Source organism: Dermacentor silvarum, chromosome 6 (assembly GCF_013339745.2).
Source record: "Dermacentor silvarum isolate Dsil-2018 chromosome 6, BIME_Dsil_1.4, whole genome shotgun sequence".
Lineage (NCBI taxonomy): Eukaryota > Metazoa > Arthropoda > Arachnida > Ixodida > Ixodidae > Dermacentor > Dermacentor silvarum.
Window position 1 is genome coordinate 141,230,136 of NC_051159.1, and position 21,618 is coordinate 141,251,753.

The 21,618-nt window shown below is 46.3% G+C and overlaps 1 protein-coding gene across 1 annotated transcript in view; it reads right to left on the reverse strand.

Annotated features, from left to right (window-relative positions):
• LOC119456108 (uncharacterized) overlaps positions 1-21,618 on the reverse strand; it is a 101,630-nt gene that overhangs the window by 23,857 nt on the left and 56,155 nt on the right. The window contains exon 2 of the mRNA XM_037717710.2: positions 3,732-4,088. Within this exon, the coding sequence (XP_037573638.1) occupies positions 3,732-4,088 (357 nt within the window). The remainder of the gene's footprint in view (positions 1-3,731; positions 4,089-21,618) is intronic.

Sequence of the window (21,618 nt, forward strand, 5' to 3'; positions counted from 1 at the left end):
ACGGCACCAGATATGATGTTGAAATAAACACATGAAAGCTATCAGTTATTATTTATGATTTATTCAATATATAGCTGCCTTTGGGCACACAGACAATTCCTTAATGACTGCGATTATATGATTCTGAGAACAAAATAGGCAGATCGAACGAACATATTGGGATTTCTATGAAGCAGTTAGTTAAATGCTACAAAAGTGTTCATCTTCCGCGACGCGTTCTCCAGCACAACAATTACGTGCCTTCCTGGCAAATTAATTATCCCGGACACATTCAGAGGGCCTATAACGACGTAAGCACTCAGCAGTATTACGCAATTCAAATGAGAGGAAATGCCAACGTATCACAACAGCCCAGTGAAATACAGGTTGCAAAAGTCGCACAAGACGTGGCGCACAAGACGTGGTGCTTATACAAGGCAGGACATCGGCTTCCACCGAATGCCCCGAAAAAGTGCCGCCGAAAGAAGAAATTTCCGTGGCAGTCCTCTCCTTGAAATGGAGGAACCAGCTGTTTCAACAACCAGCCGGACGCTTTGTCCGAATCCTCGGCCACATTGGCATGCTGCGCATTTGAATTGCACCGCGGCACCCCTAGAACGCCAGCTTGCCATCTATCGCGCCACATCGGCCAGCTTTCTCTCCCTTTCCTCTCACAGGACGGCGGTGTTTATTGCCCCTCGAACGCCGCGTCGGCAAGCAAACCTCACCACACCCTTTCCACCGTCATCTATACGCTCTCTTCCCTCCTTTTTCGCAATACGGAATGTGTTTCCCGCGTTACACTGCTTATATGTTTCTGTTTACTGTCCTTTTTTCTTGCTTTCCTATCGGAAGATGATCCTATTTGCCTCGTCTCGCTTTTCCTCGGTACTCCCTATCTTGTTACCGCCCTGTGCGCTGCTCGTAACACTTTGCCTTCACTCGCCACTTTCGCTCCGTTGTACTTACGTACTTTAGACCTTCCCTATTCTAAGTTTGTTTAACTGTGCTTCCTAACCCCGGGGGAATCAGATTGATTTTCCTTGTCTAAGTCTCCTACGTCGCTTTCTGCCCTGTCCATTTTTCTTGCGGAAAGCTTTTTCTGCTGGAGGAAGCATCGGCCTTTCATGCGCCCCGCCTACTCTTTCAGATCGCGTGCCTCGCTCGGACCCGGCTAAAGAGCTTCTCTCGTTTTTTTCCCTCGTTTTTATTTCTTATTTGGCATCACCAGTGGCCGAATGGCAAGACCGGATTGGTTTTGCGTGTTCGAACAAACGTTTACCACCCGGAATACGTTTCCATTTTCTTACTTTTCTCTTGGTTACCTGGCATCACCAGTGACCGAATGGGAAGACCGGATTGGTCTTGCGCGTTAAAAGAAACGTTTACCACCCGGAATTCATTCAAGTAGCCCTACTCTTCTGGTTCCTTTCCCGATTTTGAAGTGGATATTTTTATTCCTCCCTTATTTCTTTACGGACATCTTCATGCCAGAACTGCGCAAAACAATCTGCCCTAGAAAGTAGGCACGTGATGAGTAAATCGAACTGGAGCTTACGGCTATCTAAATCTCATTGTTTCTATTTATGCGCAAGTCTTAAATTTGCTACTTATCGCATCGAATTTGTCTCGGTATACTTTAAAGAAAATTACACCCTCGACGTTGAATACTCTTTTTTGCACCCTTACTTTCTCAGAAAATTTCGAAAAGTGCGTTCTGTGCTTTTTGAGAGCGTCTCGTTTGTACGAGCGCCTTTGACTCTGCAGTACGGTCCGTGCACGTCTCCATAACCCCACCCTCTCTCCTTTTTCCTTCTTTCTCTTCTCCTTCTCCCTTCCCTCAGCGTAGGGTAGCCAACCGGGCTCTTGACTGGTTAACGTCCCTGCCTGCCTGCCTTATATCGCCTCTCTCTCTCAAAAATAGGTAGACCCGTGAGCAAAAGTATACGGACCAGGGATCGCACGATAAAGCCGATTTTTTGAACTGCCTGCGAATGCAACTTGAAACTGAGGACTGCAGTCCAAACAAGGCATTGCGAACTTTCCAGTGTACTCGTCAATTTCAGTTTATGCATGCTAATTACAGAGAAATTCAGTTTTTTCGGCGACCCTGTGGTCCATATACTTTTGCTCACGGGTGTACAATCGATAGCAGAACACCCTTATTGCACCCTTTCATCAATTTCAGGGTGCTTAAAGGGTGTTTTGTGCAAAACATACACTTTGTAGAATTTAATTGTGGTCGAGCACTTCAACATTTCCAGCAAGTAAAAAGCCACAAGTGTGTATTTTCCAGCGGTTTGCGCCAAGTCGCTGTTCGAGCACGTGATATGGTCACAGTAGGCTACGGATGTCAACCTGCTACTTAATGTACATGGCGTCTCCGGCGGTGAAGTGGAACAACATACCTTTTTATTTTATTTCCTACCCAGCCTTTGGGTCTTGGCCACTGGATTCGTTTAGCTTGTTTCAGCTCGGTGTTGTTTTATAGATCAGCTGCCAATCGCCAACAAATCATCGCGTGTCAGCCAATCATAGCCATTCAGGCGCATGTTATTTCTTTACGTTCTTCTCTTAGCTGTTACATGTACGGTGGTAGTACTTATATATCAAAGGTGCATGCTGAGCCCTATGAATGTCGTTCGAAAGGCAGTATTGTTGTTAAGGGTTGTGTTCAGCCGATAACGCAAACCAGCAGTCAAGCGGCATACAGTAAAACAGCTGGAATTCTGAGCGTCTCTCCATCGCGCCAAGCACCGGCTATCTTGCTGGCTCAGTTGCTGCATGCAGACATAAACAATTTGGCTGGCCTTGTCTGAGTGCTCCTTTTCTTCATTAAACTATAATAATATCTTTTTACTCGATAAATCCAGTACGACCCCTATATTAGACAACAGACGCACATAAATACAAATGATGGAAGTGAGATACTCATGTTTGTGTGCTTTGTGTGATGAATCCCGGCTATGATTTTTGTTTCTATGTGCGTGTGGGCAAGAGGATAATGTCACATATGTATTGTTTTGGTCTGTACGCCTGTTCATCATATTGCACCGCATCGCGGCCTCGTGCGCATGTTCGGAACCTAGGATATTAACCTAGGATATGTGTCGAGGCTCATTATAGTGTGTGATGCAAATTGACATCGCTTTTTCTCTCCGTATGTTGTTACAGGTTGTCCACGACTATATGTGGATTTAGTTTACTCGTTTGTCTAGCTATAGGCGTTACTTGTGATTTCGCAATATTTTACATATTAATCAATTTATGACCCGAAAAGGTGCAGCTGTCACCTTAACAGATGTCTAAAGCTCTTTCTTGTATTTGCAAATTCAGTGTAAAAAAGAGCAATCCAATGCATGTGCCTTTCTGTTCGTCTTCGCCCAAAGTGTGCGCTTATTTAAACCTGTAAAGTTGAACCAACTCAATCAGCAACCCTACACTGGCCGAGGACGAAGCGGGCAGAAAAGTAAAAGGAAAGGGAGAATTATACGAAGAACAAGTAACGCGCGTGCACACACCAGTTTTCACCGCTCAATCAAAGGACAGCTGAGTTGTCTTGAAAAAGTGCAACAGCGCTTTTGTAGTCCAAAGCGTGGATGACGGTTGAGGCCAGTATTTTTTCTTCTGTGAACGCTCTGCCGTACAATCGGCTTAAATGGTCAAGCGATGTCTCTTTTCATTGTTAAAACAGGGGCAGTATATGAGGAGAAGGGTTTTGAGACAGCTCAGGTGTATACGAAAGGACTTACCGTAGACCATCATTGACTGCTGCCTCGAGTCTATACCGGCCAGGGAAGAAACGACGCAAGTGTAGAGGCCGCTCATCTCGGTGGTGGGTCGTACGATGCGCAGTGCCCGGTACTGCGAGGGCCCGGTGTACGAGGAGTCGTCTAGGTGGCCGGCCAGGATGCCGCTCGCCTGGCGCGAGTTCAGCTCCGGTATCCACTGGTACACGGGCTCCAAAAGGTCGTTGAAGAACCACTTGACCACGAGTCGCACGTCGTGCTCGTTGTACACGTACTCGCAGTCCAGCAACACGGGCTCCTCGGTGCCGTTCGGCACCCAGCGCGGTACCGACAGCTTCCAAATGGCCACGCACAGAGCCCCTGCGTCATAGAAGCGAATTAGGCGTGAATGGCCGATTTTTACGCGCCATCCGTGGGAACCAGCGAAAAAGAAGTTTGAGAGAGAGACGAAGAAGGAAAGACAGGGAAGGTAACGAAGGCCGTGCACGGTTGGGTACCCTACACCGGGGGCAGGGAAAAGTTCGAAATATAGATGTGAAATACAAAGGATAAAGAATTATCAAGACGCACTCCGTATGAACACACTCACAGATGAATCTTCGCTGACAGAAACAGCGTTCGGAAGGCCCAGTCGACTTCAAAAAGCGCGATAGGTTTTTTTTTTTGTGTTTACTTAATTGGGAGGGAGGGTTACGTTTGCGTTGAGCACCACATTTTGTGGGATACATACGTACTTTATTAAGGATGATTTATCGAAAACTAAGAACAGCAGAAGAAACTGAAAAGCAACACACTAGATTACAGAAACATTTTCAGCGGCAGGGCTGTTGATAATTTCGCCTGCTTTAGGGACTTGCCCGAATAAACTTGCTCGAAGCAGGAACCACTCTGGTATATAGTTTTCTGCTGCTACAAAATAGGCGACAAAGGTACAAGGGTACCATCCAAATTTCTTTTTGTATGCTTTGTTTTTTGTTATTTCTTCTCATTTTTTTTGCAATCTTGCACGGCGCCAGCTTTGAACACCTTTAAAACGTTTTCGCCAACACAATCTGTTTTTCGTAAAACTTTACCCTACATTCATAAAGTCCTAGACCGAGTAAAACATTCCCGAAGGTTACAAAAGATTCGGAAGGGTTGGCAGGTATGCTTAGACCAAGGTGCCAGGATCTTTTCCTCCCAGAACGGTTAGTCGTTCAAGCGCCTGAGGCTATCACACAGAGAACATCGTTGAGCGTTGAAAGGTGTGTCTCGTCACACCCGCAAAAATAGCACGCAGCACGCTTGTCCTATTAGGAATGCATTAATAAATAAGACACCTGGCTAGCTGCATTGATAGACTGAGGACATTCAATACGTATTCTGAAGTGTCTTTCCGGTACTTTCCACGGCTTTCTCAATGTGAGTTCGCGAAAGTATCACTGTGAAATCATAAAAGCACGCTGGAGTCTCGCTGTCTTGTGCGATTATCGCGATAAATGTTACATCTGTAAGAACCCCATGTGAAGTCAGCTGACATTTTGGCCATGTTATCAAGCTCATACGCTTAAACATTTAGAGTCAGAAGAAACAAAGGCAAGAAAAAAAAAGAAAGAAAAAGAATACACCAGAAAAAATACATTGGTGCACGTTTTGTTGCAAGAAGGAAGTTTCTAGAGAGAGAGATAGAGATAGAGAAACAAGGCTGTATAATGAATCCTGGAAAGGTGTGCCTGGTGACACGCCTAGCATGCCATTTTCATGATTTCTCACCATTAGTGGGTAAGGTGAGAAATTAAAGGATATACGCAGTGCACGTCACAGATCCACAACACGTACAAAACGGAACACAACGCTCAACAAACTAAAGTATCTGATTGAGACCAGTGTCTGTGAGGAGAGTTAGAACATTCCTTCAGCGAGACGCACAGGCAGCGTTAGTTCATGGGCCATGTTCGCGTTGTAGCTCAAGGCCCGACAGCCATCGATGAACATTCATTCCTTTCCAGTCGTTGGTGTTGAAGTCTGCCATTCAATCCAATCACGCCGACTTTTTCTATTTCCATTATTAGAGATGTTCTTTCTTTCTTTTGTTGATATCTTTCTGCACATATACAGAAATGTGTATAGCCTGCAAGCGCAGATTCAGTGAGGTATTTCTATCTGTACGTAGGACACCGGGGAGAGTGGGAAACATCCATTTGTTTTAAATAGGCGGCATTTAATATTTGCGACATTTAGCTGAATGCAGTGTTGACATACCATATCAGCACTGTTAAGTTCATACTGCACGCGAAACTCACATGCCTGATTCACGGTGTACTCTGAATTACCATCGTGTTCCTGCGGCTGATGGAAGCTCGGCTTCCTTGGACTGTTGAGGCGTCGAAAGGGTTACGGCAGAAAAGGGTAATCATGCATGGTTTAAACGAACAGAGAGACAAACAAAAGAAGGCAATACCCAAGAAAATAAGCCTTCTTTTTGGGGGGAACACCATCTTTGTACGCCTCAAAACGCACTAGTACGCTCCTCCTAGTCGAATTTTCTTTCTTGCCCTGTATCACCCATGTGGTGAATCTGTCATGAAGGTCTGTTATGTCCTTATTTTACTTCAAGCATACATCTTGATCAAGGAATATAACCTGCAATGTCTTGTATTTTTTTTTCTCCGTCGGCCATACTTTCGTTCGCAAAGCCTTGGCAGGCAGGCCTGCATAGAAATTTCCAGCAGCTCACCCCCTTCAGTTTATCTCGTGCAATCAAGAAGTATGCTGCCCTACGATCAAGCAAAGAACGAGGAGCCGTATGAGAACTCTTCCGCGCCCGCATTCCGTTTGCAAATACGAAGCGCGGTGCCTTTCCTGCGCTACTCGTCTGAACGGGTCCTATGCAAATAAACGTAGAATATAGGTGCACGATACCCCAGGGAAACGCGAGGAGGCCAAATACAGCGAGAGAGACGGGTTCGCTGCATGGAGCTGCAGTGCCCTGTGAAATAGAAGACCGCAGAAATCGTACTTTCGTTTTCATTCAACACGAGAAACGGGGGCGTATACGTGTGCGTGTGTGCCGCGCCTCTGCATCGGGAATGTGCTCATCTATGCACACAGGATGTAGTTCTTTATGTCGGCTCTCCCGCGCGCACAGCCCGCCAACGCTCCACAGACAATGAGGAGGGCAGCACTGAGAAGCTCTTCCTGCGCGTCCTCGCGTGTAATTCAGTGGTCGGTGATGAAAGAACCGGGAATAATATATTTCCGACACAAATGTGAGCGGTACGTAGAACGACAGCCTCCAATCAAAAGTGAAATTCGCGATGACGACTTAGGGGAAGCATGTTAACCACGATCGTTTGACACGGTGCCAATTTTCGCAAGACAGTTGGCAGGCCGCTAATACATCTCACACGGGGCACTTTCGATCGCGATCGAACACGGGGCTGGATCAATCTCGATTGAAAGTGCCCCTTGTGACAGGCGTAGTACACTGCAACGATTCTTCCACGCGACGCCAAAACCGGGCAATTTTCGCTAGGTTTCGAGCCGTCACATTTATGCTCAGGTTGTGCAGCGCGTCTGGTACCTGGCCCCACTAAAACGTTCCATATTCCGTCCTGTAATGCCAAATGTTTTCGGTATTGCTTGTTCCGAAATGATCTACCGTTAATACCAAATTATTATGAAATACGTAAAAATTGGAAAAGTGGCACGGGAAATATACGAAATTATTCTACTGCGCATGTAATTTGACTACGCATCTCCGAGTCTTAAGAAACCGCCTCCAAAGAAACTTTCGCTTCGTTAAAGGAATGTAATGCTCTATGATTCGGCATAATGTGTTAAGGTTTGTGGTTCCAAACTTTATACTAATAGCGGAGTATATACAATTGTTAATATAAAAATGTCTCCAACGTTGTTTTTTCTTCGACTGTGCACCCAAACCTCCGTGTCGATCAACGAGGAGTGCGAAAAGCAAGGAATTCCGCTGACGAAGCTGTTAATAACTTAAATAGCGTAACTGTAACTGACATGGTTATCCTAAACAAGATGATACCGATACATGTGCTTTGCTTTGAAAACGATTCGACAGACTCCTGAAAACGATCCGACAGACCCGCAAATGTCGCACGAAGATGTGCCACTCATCACAATGAGAGTCTTCTAATCTGCACAACGTTGTATGACCTTGATTCACGATAGTTGACAGTGACACAAGTACTTGGACCATGGCCACATGTCTCACAAGCCCAGAGGGCGACAAGTGCATTACTGCAGAACCTGAAATTGACAGACCTCAGTGAGCGACTTCGTATATTTTTGATGTGCACTTCCGAACGAAGCGACACCCTCAATGTTTTCTTTATTTCTCTCTTTCTTTCTTCTTCCTTCCTTCCTTCTTCCTTTCTTTTTTTTTGATCCCCTACCCTCTCTTATCATGCGTAGGGTAGCAAACCAGTCGTGCGTAGAATGGACCTCTCTGACTTTTCTTCCCATTTGTTCACTCTCTCTGTATAACACAACGCTCCTTCACAGCATGCTACCTTTGTTTCGGAATCTCTGGTTGCGCTCGCTTTGCCACTACGTGAAAAAAAAATATGAAAGGAAAATGGCGTGAGCTTTTCCTATTCTTTCCGGATCCCGGCGAGGAGGTGCAGGCATCGGCTCCGGAAGCGAGGCCGTCCACCATCCATCATGGCGCGCCGAGTGCTTCGCCCGCGAGAAAACAAAAGACTCGCTGACAGACAGAGCAGACTTCGCTACATAGGCATTGAGCCGATCACCCGGCAGCCGCGTTTTGCTGCGTCGGCTCTCTCACTTGAACGCACTGTCTGAAGCACCGTTCGCGGCAGCGGCCTCAAGCGACGCACGAACTCTTCGTTGCAGATATGACCAGCCATGTGAATGGTGCCTCGCATTTAATACTTTGTCTGTTGCGACACCATCACGTAGGTAACTTTTTTCCATTGGCAGGTTTCACCGAGAAAACTGCAGTCAGCCTCGCAGCAAACATTTTCGCATTGCACAAGTGTTCTATACTATAGTATGTTCGCCACGACACTATGCTTTTCGCATAACAAGGCAGTAAACGCGTTTTTAGCCCCGAAAGCTTACGGGGTAAACATTTTGAGAGCACGCGGAACATACCGCTGCAGAGAAGCTGAAAGCGAGGTTAAAACATCCACATGTAGGCAACTTCCAGAGTTATAATAGAATAGCTATAAAAACTAACTTGTGCTATACATCATGGTAATTTCCATTCCCATCCGCATTGCTGAATTTTCACGTACATTATAGATGCCTGTAGTTTTGGTAAGCGGTGTAAAACCGCGAATGAAGTACGCTTACAAAGCATGATACGGTATTTCGCGCGCGCTGTTCTTTCCAGGTACTTTAGGCTCGGAGGCTTTAGGCTCATGACTAACCTCAGTTTAGAAAGGGGGAAATCGTTGTGGTTTGTTACGATGGGGCCTTCTTTGAAAAGTGTTGGCTATTTTCCACGTTTATGAATTCCATTGGTGTCCGCTACACAGACACACGTTTACGTGGACTATGCACCAATGATTTGAGCGCTTGCACATTTATGCAGGTAATTCATTTCCTGTTTACTTTATTGGTTACAAGCAGTGGTCCAAACGAAACTACACCGGCTCAGAGTTGTCGGCAGCTAAAGCAGTTTCTGTTATAAATGGGCTGCTGTGGGGAGCCTGAGGGTGAAGATACCTCGGCTGTACCACCTTTATCTTCGCGCTACAGCATATAATAATAAAAAGAATTAAAAATAGGTAAAGTAAGTCACAAAAAAGCGAAAGAGAAACTTAGGGATGCCTCGACGGAGAGTTTAATCAACTACAGCTGCTGTCCACGACATTGCACAAATGCGGGATATACTTCGCAGTCTTTGATCCTTTGTGGAAGAGTCCCCATGCACTGACATGGATTGAAAGTACAAACACCGAATTAGTTAAGCTGAGCCCACTGTACATAAGACCGAAGGCACAACTGTAAAAGTCATTATACAAACACAGTTGACACCAACGCTGATCAAACAATTTGTCTGCCAAAAAAAGTCCTTTACGAAGATATTGGCCGTCTGCTGCAGTTATTTTGAGATTTTGGTACCTGAACAAACGTGATCGATGTTAAAGGAGTAAAAACGAAAAGCTGGCATCCAGCAGACTATAGCAGAGGAGCGATGCAGGTTTCATCCATACCGCCATCCTCAGAATTCATTTTGCCAATCACTGTTCCGAGTAACCCCTATGAGAACTCGTGAACACGCGCATGTGCTCTTAATTGTGCAGACCCACAAGTAAAAAAGAAGAGAGAAAAAAAAAGCTATAGCATGGTTACTCACGACGACCCTCTTTGGTTAATCGCAAACGCCGCTTTCATCATCTCGTGATTGTTGATCCCGGTAGCTAGCTAGCTATAAAGCACACTTATGGCTAATAACGGCTGACTTCCACTCCTGGCCCAATGCATTGCCAGATTGCTGCCTACTCTTGAATTCTGCAAGTTAGGATTTTAAGCGAAGCTTTATAGGCTCTCAAGTGTCGGTAGTGGTGGTGGTGGTGGCGGCGGTGGTGTCACGCTGAAAAGTGGGCCGACCTTGGTGATAGTGCAGAAAGGGTCCAAACTCAATGGCACATACCAGGGACAAGAAAGAAAGAAGAAAGAAACAAAGGAAGCAAGACAGAAAGAAATACAGAAAGAAATAAAAAAAGAAAAGAAATAAATGACGTGCGGCACACACCCGCATAGGATATGCTACACGCGTGATCACGGATCACGTGACACGCAGGTCACGTGACACGCGCGCGACCAATCAAGTTCGTTTGGTGCGTCGCAAGGAGCAGCATGTGAACACCTAACGCGCATCGCCGACCTTTCACGAAACGAGGATTTGCAAGCGATTCTTGTTGCAGATGCTGCTAGAGAGGCCCTGACGTTGACGCTGGGAGCTGAGCTTGCCAGACATAGCGAAGATATTCGGCTCTCCGACGAGTTTAGCACAGCAAAGCGAAGTTTTCTCAGCCTACCTACGTCGCTGTGTCGACATTTCACACTGTGCATTCACCTAATTCGGTGTTTGCATTTCAGCATAGCCCGTGAAAGATGTAACACATAAAGTTAAGCATTGCTTGAGGTTAAAATTTTGACCTGTGCGGTAGATAAGCATACGTAAATGTTACCCCAGAGAGCACGTTGAATATAATCACAATTTCACGTGTCGCATTTAGTTGTATAGCATTTAATTAGCCGCTCCACTAAAGATTCGTTTAACAAAGATTCAAACTTGCGTGCTAGACCTGCGTAGTTTCTTCTTTAGAGATGAGGGACCTTATTAGTGCATGCAGTCAGTACCAGCTTCTTTCTGTCCCCTTCTACCCGCCGTGGTGGTTCGAGAGCGAGGTCACGTGTTCAGTGCCCAGTATCAGGGCCTTGCTTTGATGAGAGCAAAATGCGAAAACGCTCGTGTACGTGGATTTAAGTGCATGTTAAAGAACACCAGGTGGTGAAAATTAATCCGGAGTCTTTCAGTACGGTGTCCCTCATCACCCACTGTGCTTTATCGGGACGTTAAAACCAAGGAGGTCTTATTGGTTCAAGCCCACAGTTCAAGTTTATTTTATTGCGATAACAATTACATGGACACTGCAATCGCATTTCTGCCATCGCCTTTGTTATCGCCGCTGCTGTCGCCATCGCCGTGATGTTCCGTATAAAGTACAAACGCGATAACGTGCTCGCCGCGCGTCGTACGCTGTATGTGCGAGTGAAAGCTTGCGAGGGTCAGCCGACAATCGCGGCTCAATCTCGCGCGCGCGCGAGGGAGAAAGGCGGGGCGGAAACGCGCCGTCAACAATCGCGCGCAAGGCACGGGGCGGAAGGCGAGGGAGGGGGGGGGGGGGCGTTCTACTGCGGCGGCGGCTGCTGCTTAGGGCGCGGCCGCGCGGGCGTCGTATCTTGACAACGATCTGCGATGTGCCCAAAGTGCGCGCCCGCTCGGGCCTCATCTTCAAAGCGATCTCCGATGTGGACAAAGTATGCCACGCCGACTGCCGGTAGCTTCGCATGCGCTGTGCTTTCGACGATTGGTTGGCGTTGAAGGGAGAGGCAGCACGAAGGTCAATTCGCTCGCTGCTGCCGCCGCGATTCCTCGCTCCAGCTTTCTGACAGCGAGTTTCTGCAGTCATCGAGCGAGATGTGTCCATGTTTACCTGCGCGCGCGTGACACGGTGCTTGTTAATTTAGTTAGTAAGCGAATGCTTGCAAGTTAATACGGCTGATAAAACTAATATCCTTACTTCGTATAGTTGTCTACTAATTTGCTTTGTATAGTTGTCTACTAACTCGCAGTTTTGCCCTTTCGGGCAATACTGCGAGTTTTTTTGTCCACTTTCCTATCAGAATTATAAATATCTTGCCCATTTTCAGCTTGCGCCACAAATTGTCCATTAGTAATCAGCGCTGTGTTCTGTGCCCTTAAGCTGTTTCTTCTGTCTTTGCGCCGTTTCTTCGCCATGATAAGTTACCAACACACACGCTATACGCATCTAGCTTTGGAACGATGAAGCTCGCAGTGTCTGCGTGCATCCGAGAAAAGCACTGTGGTTTTGCTCGTGATCATGTGACTGCAGTAGCTATAGCAGAAGACAACACGCAGAATGATGTCTCATAATAAAAAAGGCAGGACATTCAGCGAAAAAAGAAAGTGCTATTTGATTTCTTAGTCCAACTACGTTACCACTGAAGGTGCAGTTGTGAAACCCTCGCAAGACAGCACGAGCATCTGAAAGAGCTAGATAGCGTTTGTCAAAGAACGTGCCCGGCAACTTGGTTGCGCTAGGACAAGCGTCCTTAGCGGAGAAAGTCTGAGTACGAAAATACGTGAAAGAGCCAAAGAAAACTGTTCTTTTTGAAGCAGAAGAAAGAGTCAAATATATCGATTTGGTTTATTAAAGGAATGATGAACTTGATGGCGTATCTATGTTGCAGTGATGATATTGCGGTAGCGTTCTTTATTTCATTGCGTAATTTCATAGAGAACGGAGCCGGCGACCGGTGCATCTCTGGCGGCTGTGCAGATGGCGGTGCGCTATTTGTTTACTGTCCTGTGTTGAACTACGTCGGGCGATGACGTATTTTCACGAAATGGAAGTCTGCGGGAGATTTCGAGAAAAACTGCTTCTGCGATAAAAAAGGTGAGTTTTTTTGTATAACTCTATAAAAGAAGGGCCTGTGTCCCCCCCCCCCCCCAAAAAAAAAAATAAATAAATAAAAAAAATCACAGCATATCTACGAAGTGAATGATGATGAGTGGGCGAAGCACCGGGAAATCATTCGGGTAAACCACAGCTACGGACGAGAGATAAAGAGAGCGCGCGTCGGGAACGAGAGAGAAAATTACACCATCTTCCCGTAGGGGAACCCTGAGTAGTATGCGAAGCAGCCATGGGGTCGACTCAAGGTAGTTTTATCAGCTGTATAAACTTGGACATGCAGCAGCACCAGCAACGCGCAGAACTGTTGTCGACGCCGTCGGCGTTTTGCCCGCGTTCGCAGCGAACGCGCACAAAGTGGAACCGGAACCGGAAGTGGAACCGGAAGTGGGACCGGAACGCCATCTAGTGAACACTTCATAAAACTACAGGTGGCTACATACTACTACTACTACTACTACTACTACTACTACTACTACTACTACTACTACTACTACTACTACTACTACTACTACTACTACTACTACTACAGAGGAGGGAACGACCCACACCCTAAGGAGCTTCGCCCCTAAAAGTTTTTACGCTAGAACTCTTCGTTGGGGTGGATGCAAGCCGGCAAATGCAAACAGCACTGGTCAACAAAAAAGCTCTATGAGTTCGGACCCACGTTCTTGCAAGCCTGAAAAAAATGCAGTTGCTTTGCTGGTTGCAGCTATTCATGGATAGTTAAATACTGTTTAAGAAGAAAAGTAAGGGTGGTCCTCATGCATTGATTATTGGCAAGCACTTAAAGAGAACGAAATTTTGCGTATAAAGTCTTACTTCTACACCACGACCAAACATTTAAACCACTACATTTCAAACATAGCTCCTCCGGTAGGCTCCAGTGTTATTTTTTCGCGCTAATAACACTTAAAATTTCGTTATATAGCTATAAAACCGTTTATGACGTCGATAATTGTCATAGAGATCTACATCAGTACAACGAAAGAAATATATGGGGCCGATAATGTTAGTTATAGCGGCAGCAGAAAAATAAACGTTACAGAAGAGAGCATGGATCTGTTTCATCAGTGCGAACAGGGCTTATAAAACAGCCTGCACACGGAATAATGCGTTTTGAAACTTGGTGACAAGTGTTACAGGCAGGCGAAAGAGGAAGGAATTACATCATATAACATGTCATATGTTCATGGTGTTAAAGCCATTCCATTCCACGTCCAATGTGCAGCAAGCCCACAAGAAGTTTGGAATGCTGCTCTTTTGCAAGTTACGCACTGACGAGAATCACAAGCCACACACGGTGTCGCCCTTTGCAGTTACGCAGCGCTCGTGAAGATCGAACAAAAAATATAAAAAATAAAGTGAAGGAGCTGAAACATTCTGTTGAAGAGCATAATTTTTACTGTTACTCCTATGGTAGGTAGATTAAAGCGGTGATGGGAACACTAACTTTTCCCATCCTCTACGTCGCAGGAAAGAATGTTAAGTACGCGAGTAAATTTGCTCATCGTTAACAGGCTCGTATGGTAAGCGCGAAAAAAAATTCCTGGAACGGTCCTAGCTGTTTCGCGCTTTCCTGACGCATACTTTCAACTTTCCTGAAAACTGCCGGTATCACTTCGCTGCATTAATTAGAGGAACTTCGTTGTTTTTTTAGTCAGGTATTTCCGCATGCCTTTCACAAAATATGGCACATTCAAGCGTGCCTCGAAAGCATTTATTGTTTCTTGCTCTTTTCAGCATTGGAAGCAGCACTTGCAGAAAATTGCAATTTATTTACTTTATTCAACGCCTTGCGTAGCACATTGCTTAACGTTAGTTTTGTGGTGACATCGCTTACTTTCTCGAACTTGTGCTTCTTGGTTGGCGGCGCTGTGATCGCAGCAGAAACGTCGCGCGTGCAAGAGTGCAATGCCGGCGCACACAGCGGGCTGTCTTCATCAGTTCAGTGACGAAAGAACTACTTGTAATATACTAGTGCGCTCGTCAATTTTCGCAGGTTTGAAACACGCCGCCGGTGTGCATTACGGTGTTTGTAAAGCCGTTATGAATGCCAAAATACTAAACAAAATTTGCACGTTATCTGCACCTTTCAGCCAGGAGTTATTCCATTTCTTGAGAAAGAAAGTGTGCAGCTCAGAATTTCACATTTGTACACACTACTGCAGACACTGCGTTGAAGAATTGCGAAGGGGGTGATACATAATTGTATGCCAGGGAAGCGGGGCTCCCTGAAGCAAACTCCACGTTTACGTACTTTATAAATAAACTACCTTTGGAAGAAGGCTGTCGGTGGGAATAGGATGGCGCGCTGACAAAAAAAGATAGACTTTAGGAACACGTCTGTGGATGTAAAATAGCAAAAAGAAAGAAAGATGCAATCTAGACCTGACTCGACTGGTTGTGCGAAGCGAGCGCTTAGAAGCGCTCACTGGATGCTCGTGTTGCAACAGCTACGGCAGTTAGATGCGAATCCAGCAAGTACAACTCGTGTTTACGCAACACATTTCGTGGTAGTAGATCATAACGTGCCAGCCCGCCTCCAAGGGGCCTTAGATGAGTCTGCAAAACTCAGAAGTTTGTTCTTCGTAAAGGGCTTTCTCTGCCAACAAATAATAACAATTGATACGGCCTAATGGAGTACTGAGCTACATTTTGTAAGTTGTAGAAACAGTACCACATGCTCCTCGGCCGCAACAGAATGACACTTAGCAAATATACAAGTTCTCAATTAAGTAATTTAATTTATGACTACGCACAAAAAAAGTTCGCACACTTTGTAGCTATCTTGTCTATCTATCTTACGTGTTTTACTTTCTTTACCGGCGTGCGTCCGGTACTTTTAAGTCGCGAAACGCAGGCTCCTTATCAGCGTGACATAGCATTCTTGATAGAAAAGACGCGCGCTCACGGTTTTCAAGAAAGGAAACGCCAGCCAGACAGATGAAAATTATTGTTTGGGGACAAAATGCACCCCAATTGATGTAAACTGTGTTAAGGATGGAATATGGATGGCCCTTTGAATAATTCCAGCCGGAATTATTCAAAGGGCATAAAATTTGGAGTACTAGGAGCCTTTTTTCAATCTACCTTTCTCGAAATGCATGTGGGGTTCAATCGCGCAACATGGTACTCGCAAAATGCCGCAAAATGCCATAGTGATTTCGCCACTGAGCCAGCAAAGACGTGACGAAACAGACAGTCGACAATGGTGAAAAAGAAATTACACTATGGCGTCTTCATGGCAAGCATTGTCCGAAAGAGTGAAGCTGGATGAGCACTGAGGTAATCTTGATCACGAGATCATAAGCACATTCGTGGCCCTCATTTTTTTGTAGGCCAGCACCTTTCTTTTTTTGGGGGGGCGGGGGGGGGGGGGGGCTATCTCCTTTATTGGGCGCGAGTCATGACAGGGGTTCATCATCATCATCAACCTCGTGCCCTTATATATAGCGACAACGCAGAGTCTCGCTATTCACGTTCTTCCGGCCACTTGGGCTACTCGCCTATATAGTCCCGTTGATTGTTTAGTTTGTGCCTTGTTTATTGTCTCAACAGAAGATCGGCAAACACCACTTCGCGTATTTATTTCCCATGTAACGAAGCAAACGATGTGCGTGCCTCCTAACGCTGCCTTACCCCCGGAGCCCCTCTGATTGAACCACCAGCACGCCGCGTCGTGGCCATTTCCATCAGCGATGCGACGAGTGCACCTGGGTACCGCTTAAATTGCCAGCGTCTGCAACTTCCTGCCTCACCTTATTGCGTCATCTGGTTGATATTGCAACCTTCTGCGGCCGGTGAATGAGTCAACGTCTTTTCACGTCACACATGCTGTGCTTTTTCTTGCGAGCCTTTCTTGGGAACTTGCAGCACAGTTTGACATCAAAAGACACGCAATAAGCAGTCCAAACAATAAAATGAAGCCCGTTTACGTTTTCTGCGATACGGTACGTCAGCATCCACTAAAGAACAATAAAGTATTTCGGATGGAAGTGTCATACGACATGTATCGTAATATTTATTTCTGTTACACTTTTTCTGTTTATGTCACGGCACCTGACGAGACAATCGTTTTTTTAAACATTTGTCGACAAGACCCCATAAATTAATGCTTCATGAATACTTTACATGACAAGATATCTCGATTGGTCCCGTATTGTTATGACCTAAATATTTTTACAAAGAAAAGAAAACAAAATAACCAGTGGTGTGTTAGGGAAGACGACTCAAGGAATGTGCGCTAAGGAGTCATTTTCAGAGATAATGTTCAATTAAAAAAAAAAAGAAAAAAAAAACGTGTCGAATGTCGCAAGTGCACAACGCTCCGCTGTGCGAAGAAATCAGTTACTGAATGCCAAAATCCTACTTGCCCACTTTTGGAGCAGATCAGGTTTAAAACAAACCAGAAAACCGCAGTCGATAAGCAGCGAAACGCCCGCCAGATATAAAACAGCAAGCACTGTTGCTGGCCTCAGCCACTGAGGCTAACGTGCGACGTTCGTTCAACAGGTATGTGTATCTGAAGCTCCCGTACGTCTGTTTTGTTTTGTTTTTTCATTTTTTTTGCTGAACTGCCTGCAGAGGGCGCCTTTGTGCTTCGGGCTACATAGCGCACCCGCTGGCGTGCAGCAGTCGCTTTCTTAACGGTTCGCAATGTGCACCGTCCCCGCGATCGAAATGAAAAGCGCGCGAGTGCTGACGTTGCGCCGCGTCAATTTATCTTCCCGGTTTCCTTTTGCAGTGCACTGAGCTGTGCAGGAATGAGCGTGGCACGGAGAGAACGCGTGCGGGAGAAGAATCCACTCTTCCCGGCCGGGTCTGTCCTCCATTTCCGCGCGTCCTCGCTGTCTTCCGAAGCCTCCCAGCCGGAGCAGCGTTCTGGAAATGCCTTTTTTTCTCCAACTCTCGCCAATCGTCGTGGAAATATTTCCGCGCGCTGGCGATGAACCGCAGCTTCCGAAAGGAGAGCTTTTCTTTTGCACTCTTATACGCGCTCCTCGTATACGACTGCGCTCTCGATATCTCTTGTCCTTTATTTTTCTCTTCCGCTCCCACAACGGATAACTCTCGCCGAGCTAATGTAAGAAGGGAAAGGAAGTAGGAAAATCTTTTATATATGTAGGCGCAAAGTTGAAATCGAATAGCGCGGAATTACTCCGCCGGACAAAGGGATATATGATTGGAAGCAGCAAAAAAAAAAAAAAAAGGCACTTCGAGAACTCGCGAGAACCAGCTTCCTTCTGACTTTCCGACTCTCCATTCGAAGGAATTCCGCGCGGGCACTCCTTGTCCCCTGTACACTGTCCACGGTGAGGGGGGTGGGATCCCCGAATCTGATTTCGTGCCACGCCGATCATTACTCACAAGCGCTGTGCGAGAGGCTCCCGGCTTCGCCTGGAGTCTCTAAGCTTACGCTTCGGCGCTCGGATTAGCAGCGGGCCGTCGCGGGCGGCGCCGATAGCGCCAGCTCCAAACACTGGGAGATGTCTCAATATACGACGGGGGAAGGAGCGGACCATCGTGCCGACTCGTCGCTCTTTCTCGTCACCGTTGAACGAAAAAAAAAAGAGGAGGTCTGCGATTCCTCGGACATCACTGTGATCCCCTGCGACCCGGTTTCTCGGATTTCTGCGATAAAACTCGCAAGAAGAGAGCCTTTATCGTTTACGGGGGCGTGATAATGTTTGGAAGTAGGATCACGGTGGTTTCATGGGGCCCTTATATAGCAGCAGACGAAGAGCCTAAAAGCGATAAAACTGTGCTGGAGTGAAGCAGTGCGTCGAATCACGGTGCCTCGTTGTCTTTCGTCGTTATCTTACAGTAAGGGAACTGCTCCCGCCTAAGCGGGGACGCACTCGCTTCCAAAACGACCTTTTAAGATCGATGTGTGTTGCGCCAAACTGAAATGGCGGTAAATTATATTTTACGGTGGATAGCACTCTGCACAGATATATATTTGCTCAGCATCATGAGACATCACCATTAGGTGACAGACAAAACCAAATTGGCACTCACTGAAATGTCGCTTGCCCTGTCCCTCGAGTGTCCGACGACCCGAATAACACGTTATTGCATCTGTTAGGACAATGCCTGTTTAAAAGAGCGATATTTTCCAACGATGTACAAATGTCCGGTAGGACTACTTTCAAGCTATCCTTTCGCGAAATGTGCTACGAACAATATTAGAGTAAGAAGTAGTTTTATCCAACAATAAGCGAACGAAGAACGCAGGAATAATGACAAGGCCTACCTTAAATGAACACCGGACGCCGTATTTTTATAATTTTGTGAGAAATCTGGTGAAAGTATAGTAAGACCGAAATATTTTCTGGTGTTTCTGAATTTGCAGTTTTTCTCTGTGCTGCATCACCTATCTACAGCATGCTTTCGAACACCGAGATCGCCAACCGCAAATAATAATATGTGTCGACCAGACCTACTGTCTCACACTAAAGGTTTGCTTCAACCATGCTTCAGAAGGTGTTTAGAGTGATTTTCGAAAATATATCTTAAACACATCAGCTTGTACCCCTTGCGCATGCGCTAGCAAGGAAAGGAGAGACCGTCTGTTACCTCTCGTCTCACAGTTACTGTGAGTGCCCCTTGGCTGTATTAGGGAAAAAAAATAAAAAAAAAATACGTAGGCTCCTAAATGCTCCGTATACATAATACTATATATTTCGTTTATGGGTCGTTAAATGAAATTCTGTATGAAAAAAATGTCACAGTTTCGCCCTAAGGGCGAAGCAATGAATGCGATAGCAACACAGCAATGTCATACGAAGTGAAGTGAGCGGCTTTGGTAGCAATATGAATCGTAGTAAACATGAGCTGATTAAGTAAGCAGGTGTGCTGCGGCGTAAGTAGACCGACATGAAGAGAGACTCGATGACCACGAGAAGGCGCGTGTGAAACGGTGGTGTTGATGAGAAGCGCTTCCCGTGGGCAGCGCGTGCGAAGGGACATACCTGTAGCGCTGCACTGCCGATCCAGGCAGCATTGCATGTGTACCGTGCGTTGGAAAATGTGGCCCGACTATTACTAACTGAATGAACAAGCGTGGTGTGAGCGCACACCACGCTGAATGACTGAATGACTGCAGACAGCGACTGTCATAACGCTGGCAGCAAGCGCATACGCCGCAGCGGGCGAAGGTACGTGCGGTCTATCGCTTCAACGGAAACTTAGCGGCAAATGCACAGCGCATACAAAGGTCAGAGCCGTGTGGAGATAAGAGACGGTGCGGGCGAGCGCCGAGCGCGATTGTTGGCAGAATAAAAGTGCGCCCCCCCCCTCCCCCCGCTCCCTCCGGCGCTGGCTTCCCGCTTCCTTGCTTGCGCGTGGGAGATTTTGAGTGCGTTCGCTCTCCGTGATAGCGCGCGTCCCCGTACGCTTCCGCTCGGGCATACGGCGCGCGGCGAAGATTTTATCTATACGGAACCTCACGGCGACGGCGACGACGACGGCGACGGCAACGCCAACGGCAGAAATCCGGTTGAAGTGTCCATATAATTGCTATCGCAATAAAACTTGTGCGTTCTCATATTGCCCATTTTCGTGCAGCAGTTAGTTTTCGAGAAACGAGATGGCGCTTTTGGCGGCGCGCCACACTTTGAAGTCAGAGAAGCACAAAGCAAAATTAGTTTTGAAGAAAGGCTCAGGAACATGGATGAAAATAAATGGGCGGCTAAAGTGCACAAGTATCTCTACATGAAAAGCGTGGACACAGAATGGAGGAAGAGGTCAAGGAAGTTGGCAACCAAGTACAGGATAATCGAAACTGTAAATAGACATCCAGGGGTCATCAGAAAGAAAGTGAGAGAAATAGAGACCGTGAATTGGATGCAAAGAATGGAAACGAAAAGGACAATGGAGATTTACAAGAATGAGAAGAAAGAAATTAGAAGGGAAAATCTGTACGATAACACAAAGGGCAGTGCCTTGCTATTTGAGGCTCGAGCCGGTTGCCTAAGGACGAAAACATATCGGAACAAATATTCGGAACTAGATGAGACATGTGTATGCTGCAGTAAAGATCCAGAGACCACTCAGCACATCTTAATGGAATGCGACGGGATCCACCCAGCGAGAACCGTAGGTAACGTGCAACTCCCAGAAGCTTCCCTCAGCGATAGCGCACAAATACGAAATCACAACCGCCTTCTGCCCTGTTTCTGTGCGATCAGATGTCGGAATTGCAACTGGGTTCTCACGCGCGCGCTGTGCTCCATTCATGCTGCAAAATGCGGAGCGGCAAATTTAAGACATGTGCAGTAGTTGGCTGCAAAAATAGTGACTTGGCAATGAAACGAAATGCAAAGAAATGAATATGTGTCCCCAAGTTCACGGACCGCCTGTGTAGCCGGCCCTTCTCGATGCACGACTTTGCTCGTGGATAAATAAAAAATTACTGATCCGCCTAAAAAAAAAAAAAAGAGACACTTCAACCCCGGAACCTACACACATCTACCTCGACTCGCACGCAAACTTACGCACCCTCTATCGCCATCGTATTAAGCATGTGAATTGGCGCAACCTTGAATCAACCTGCAAAAGCATGGGTGACAGCGACTACACCGAAAGCACACGAATGGTTGAAGCTGAATGTTTCGTGATGGTCCACAGGAGTAAGCGAGTTACTAGCGATAATACATGTTTTCTACAAGGTATTACAAACTACA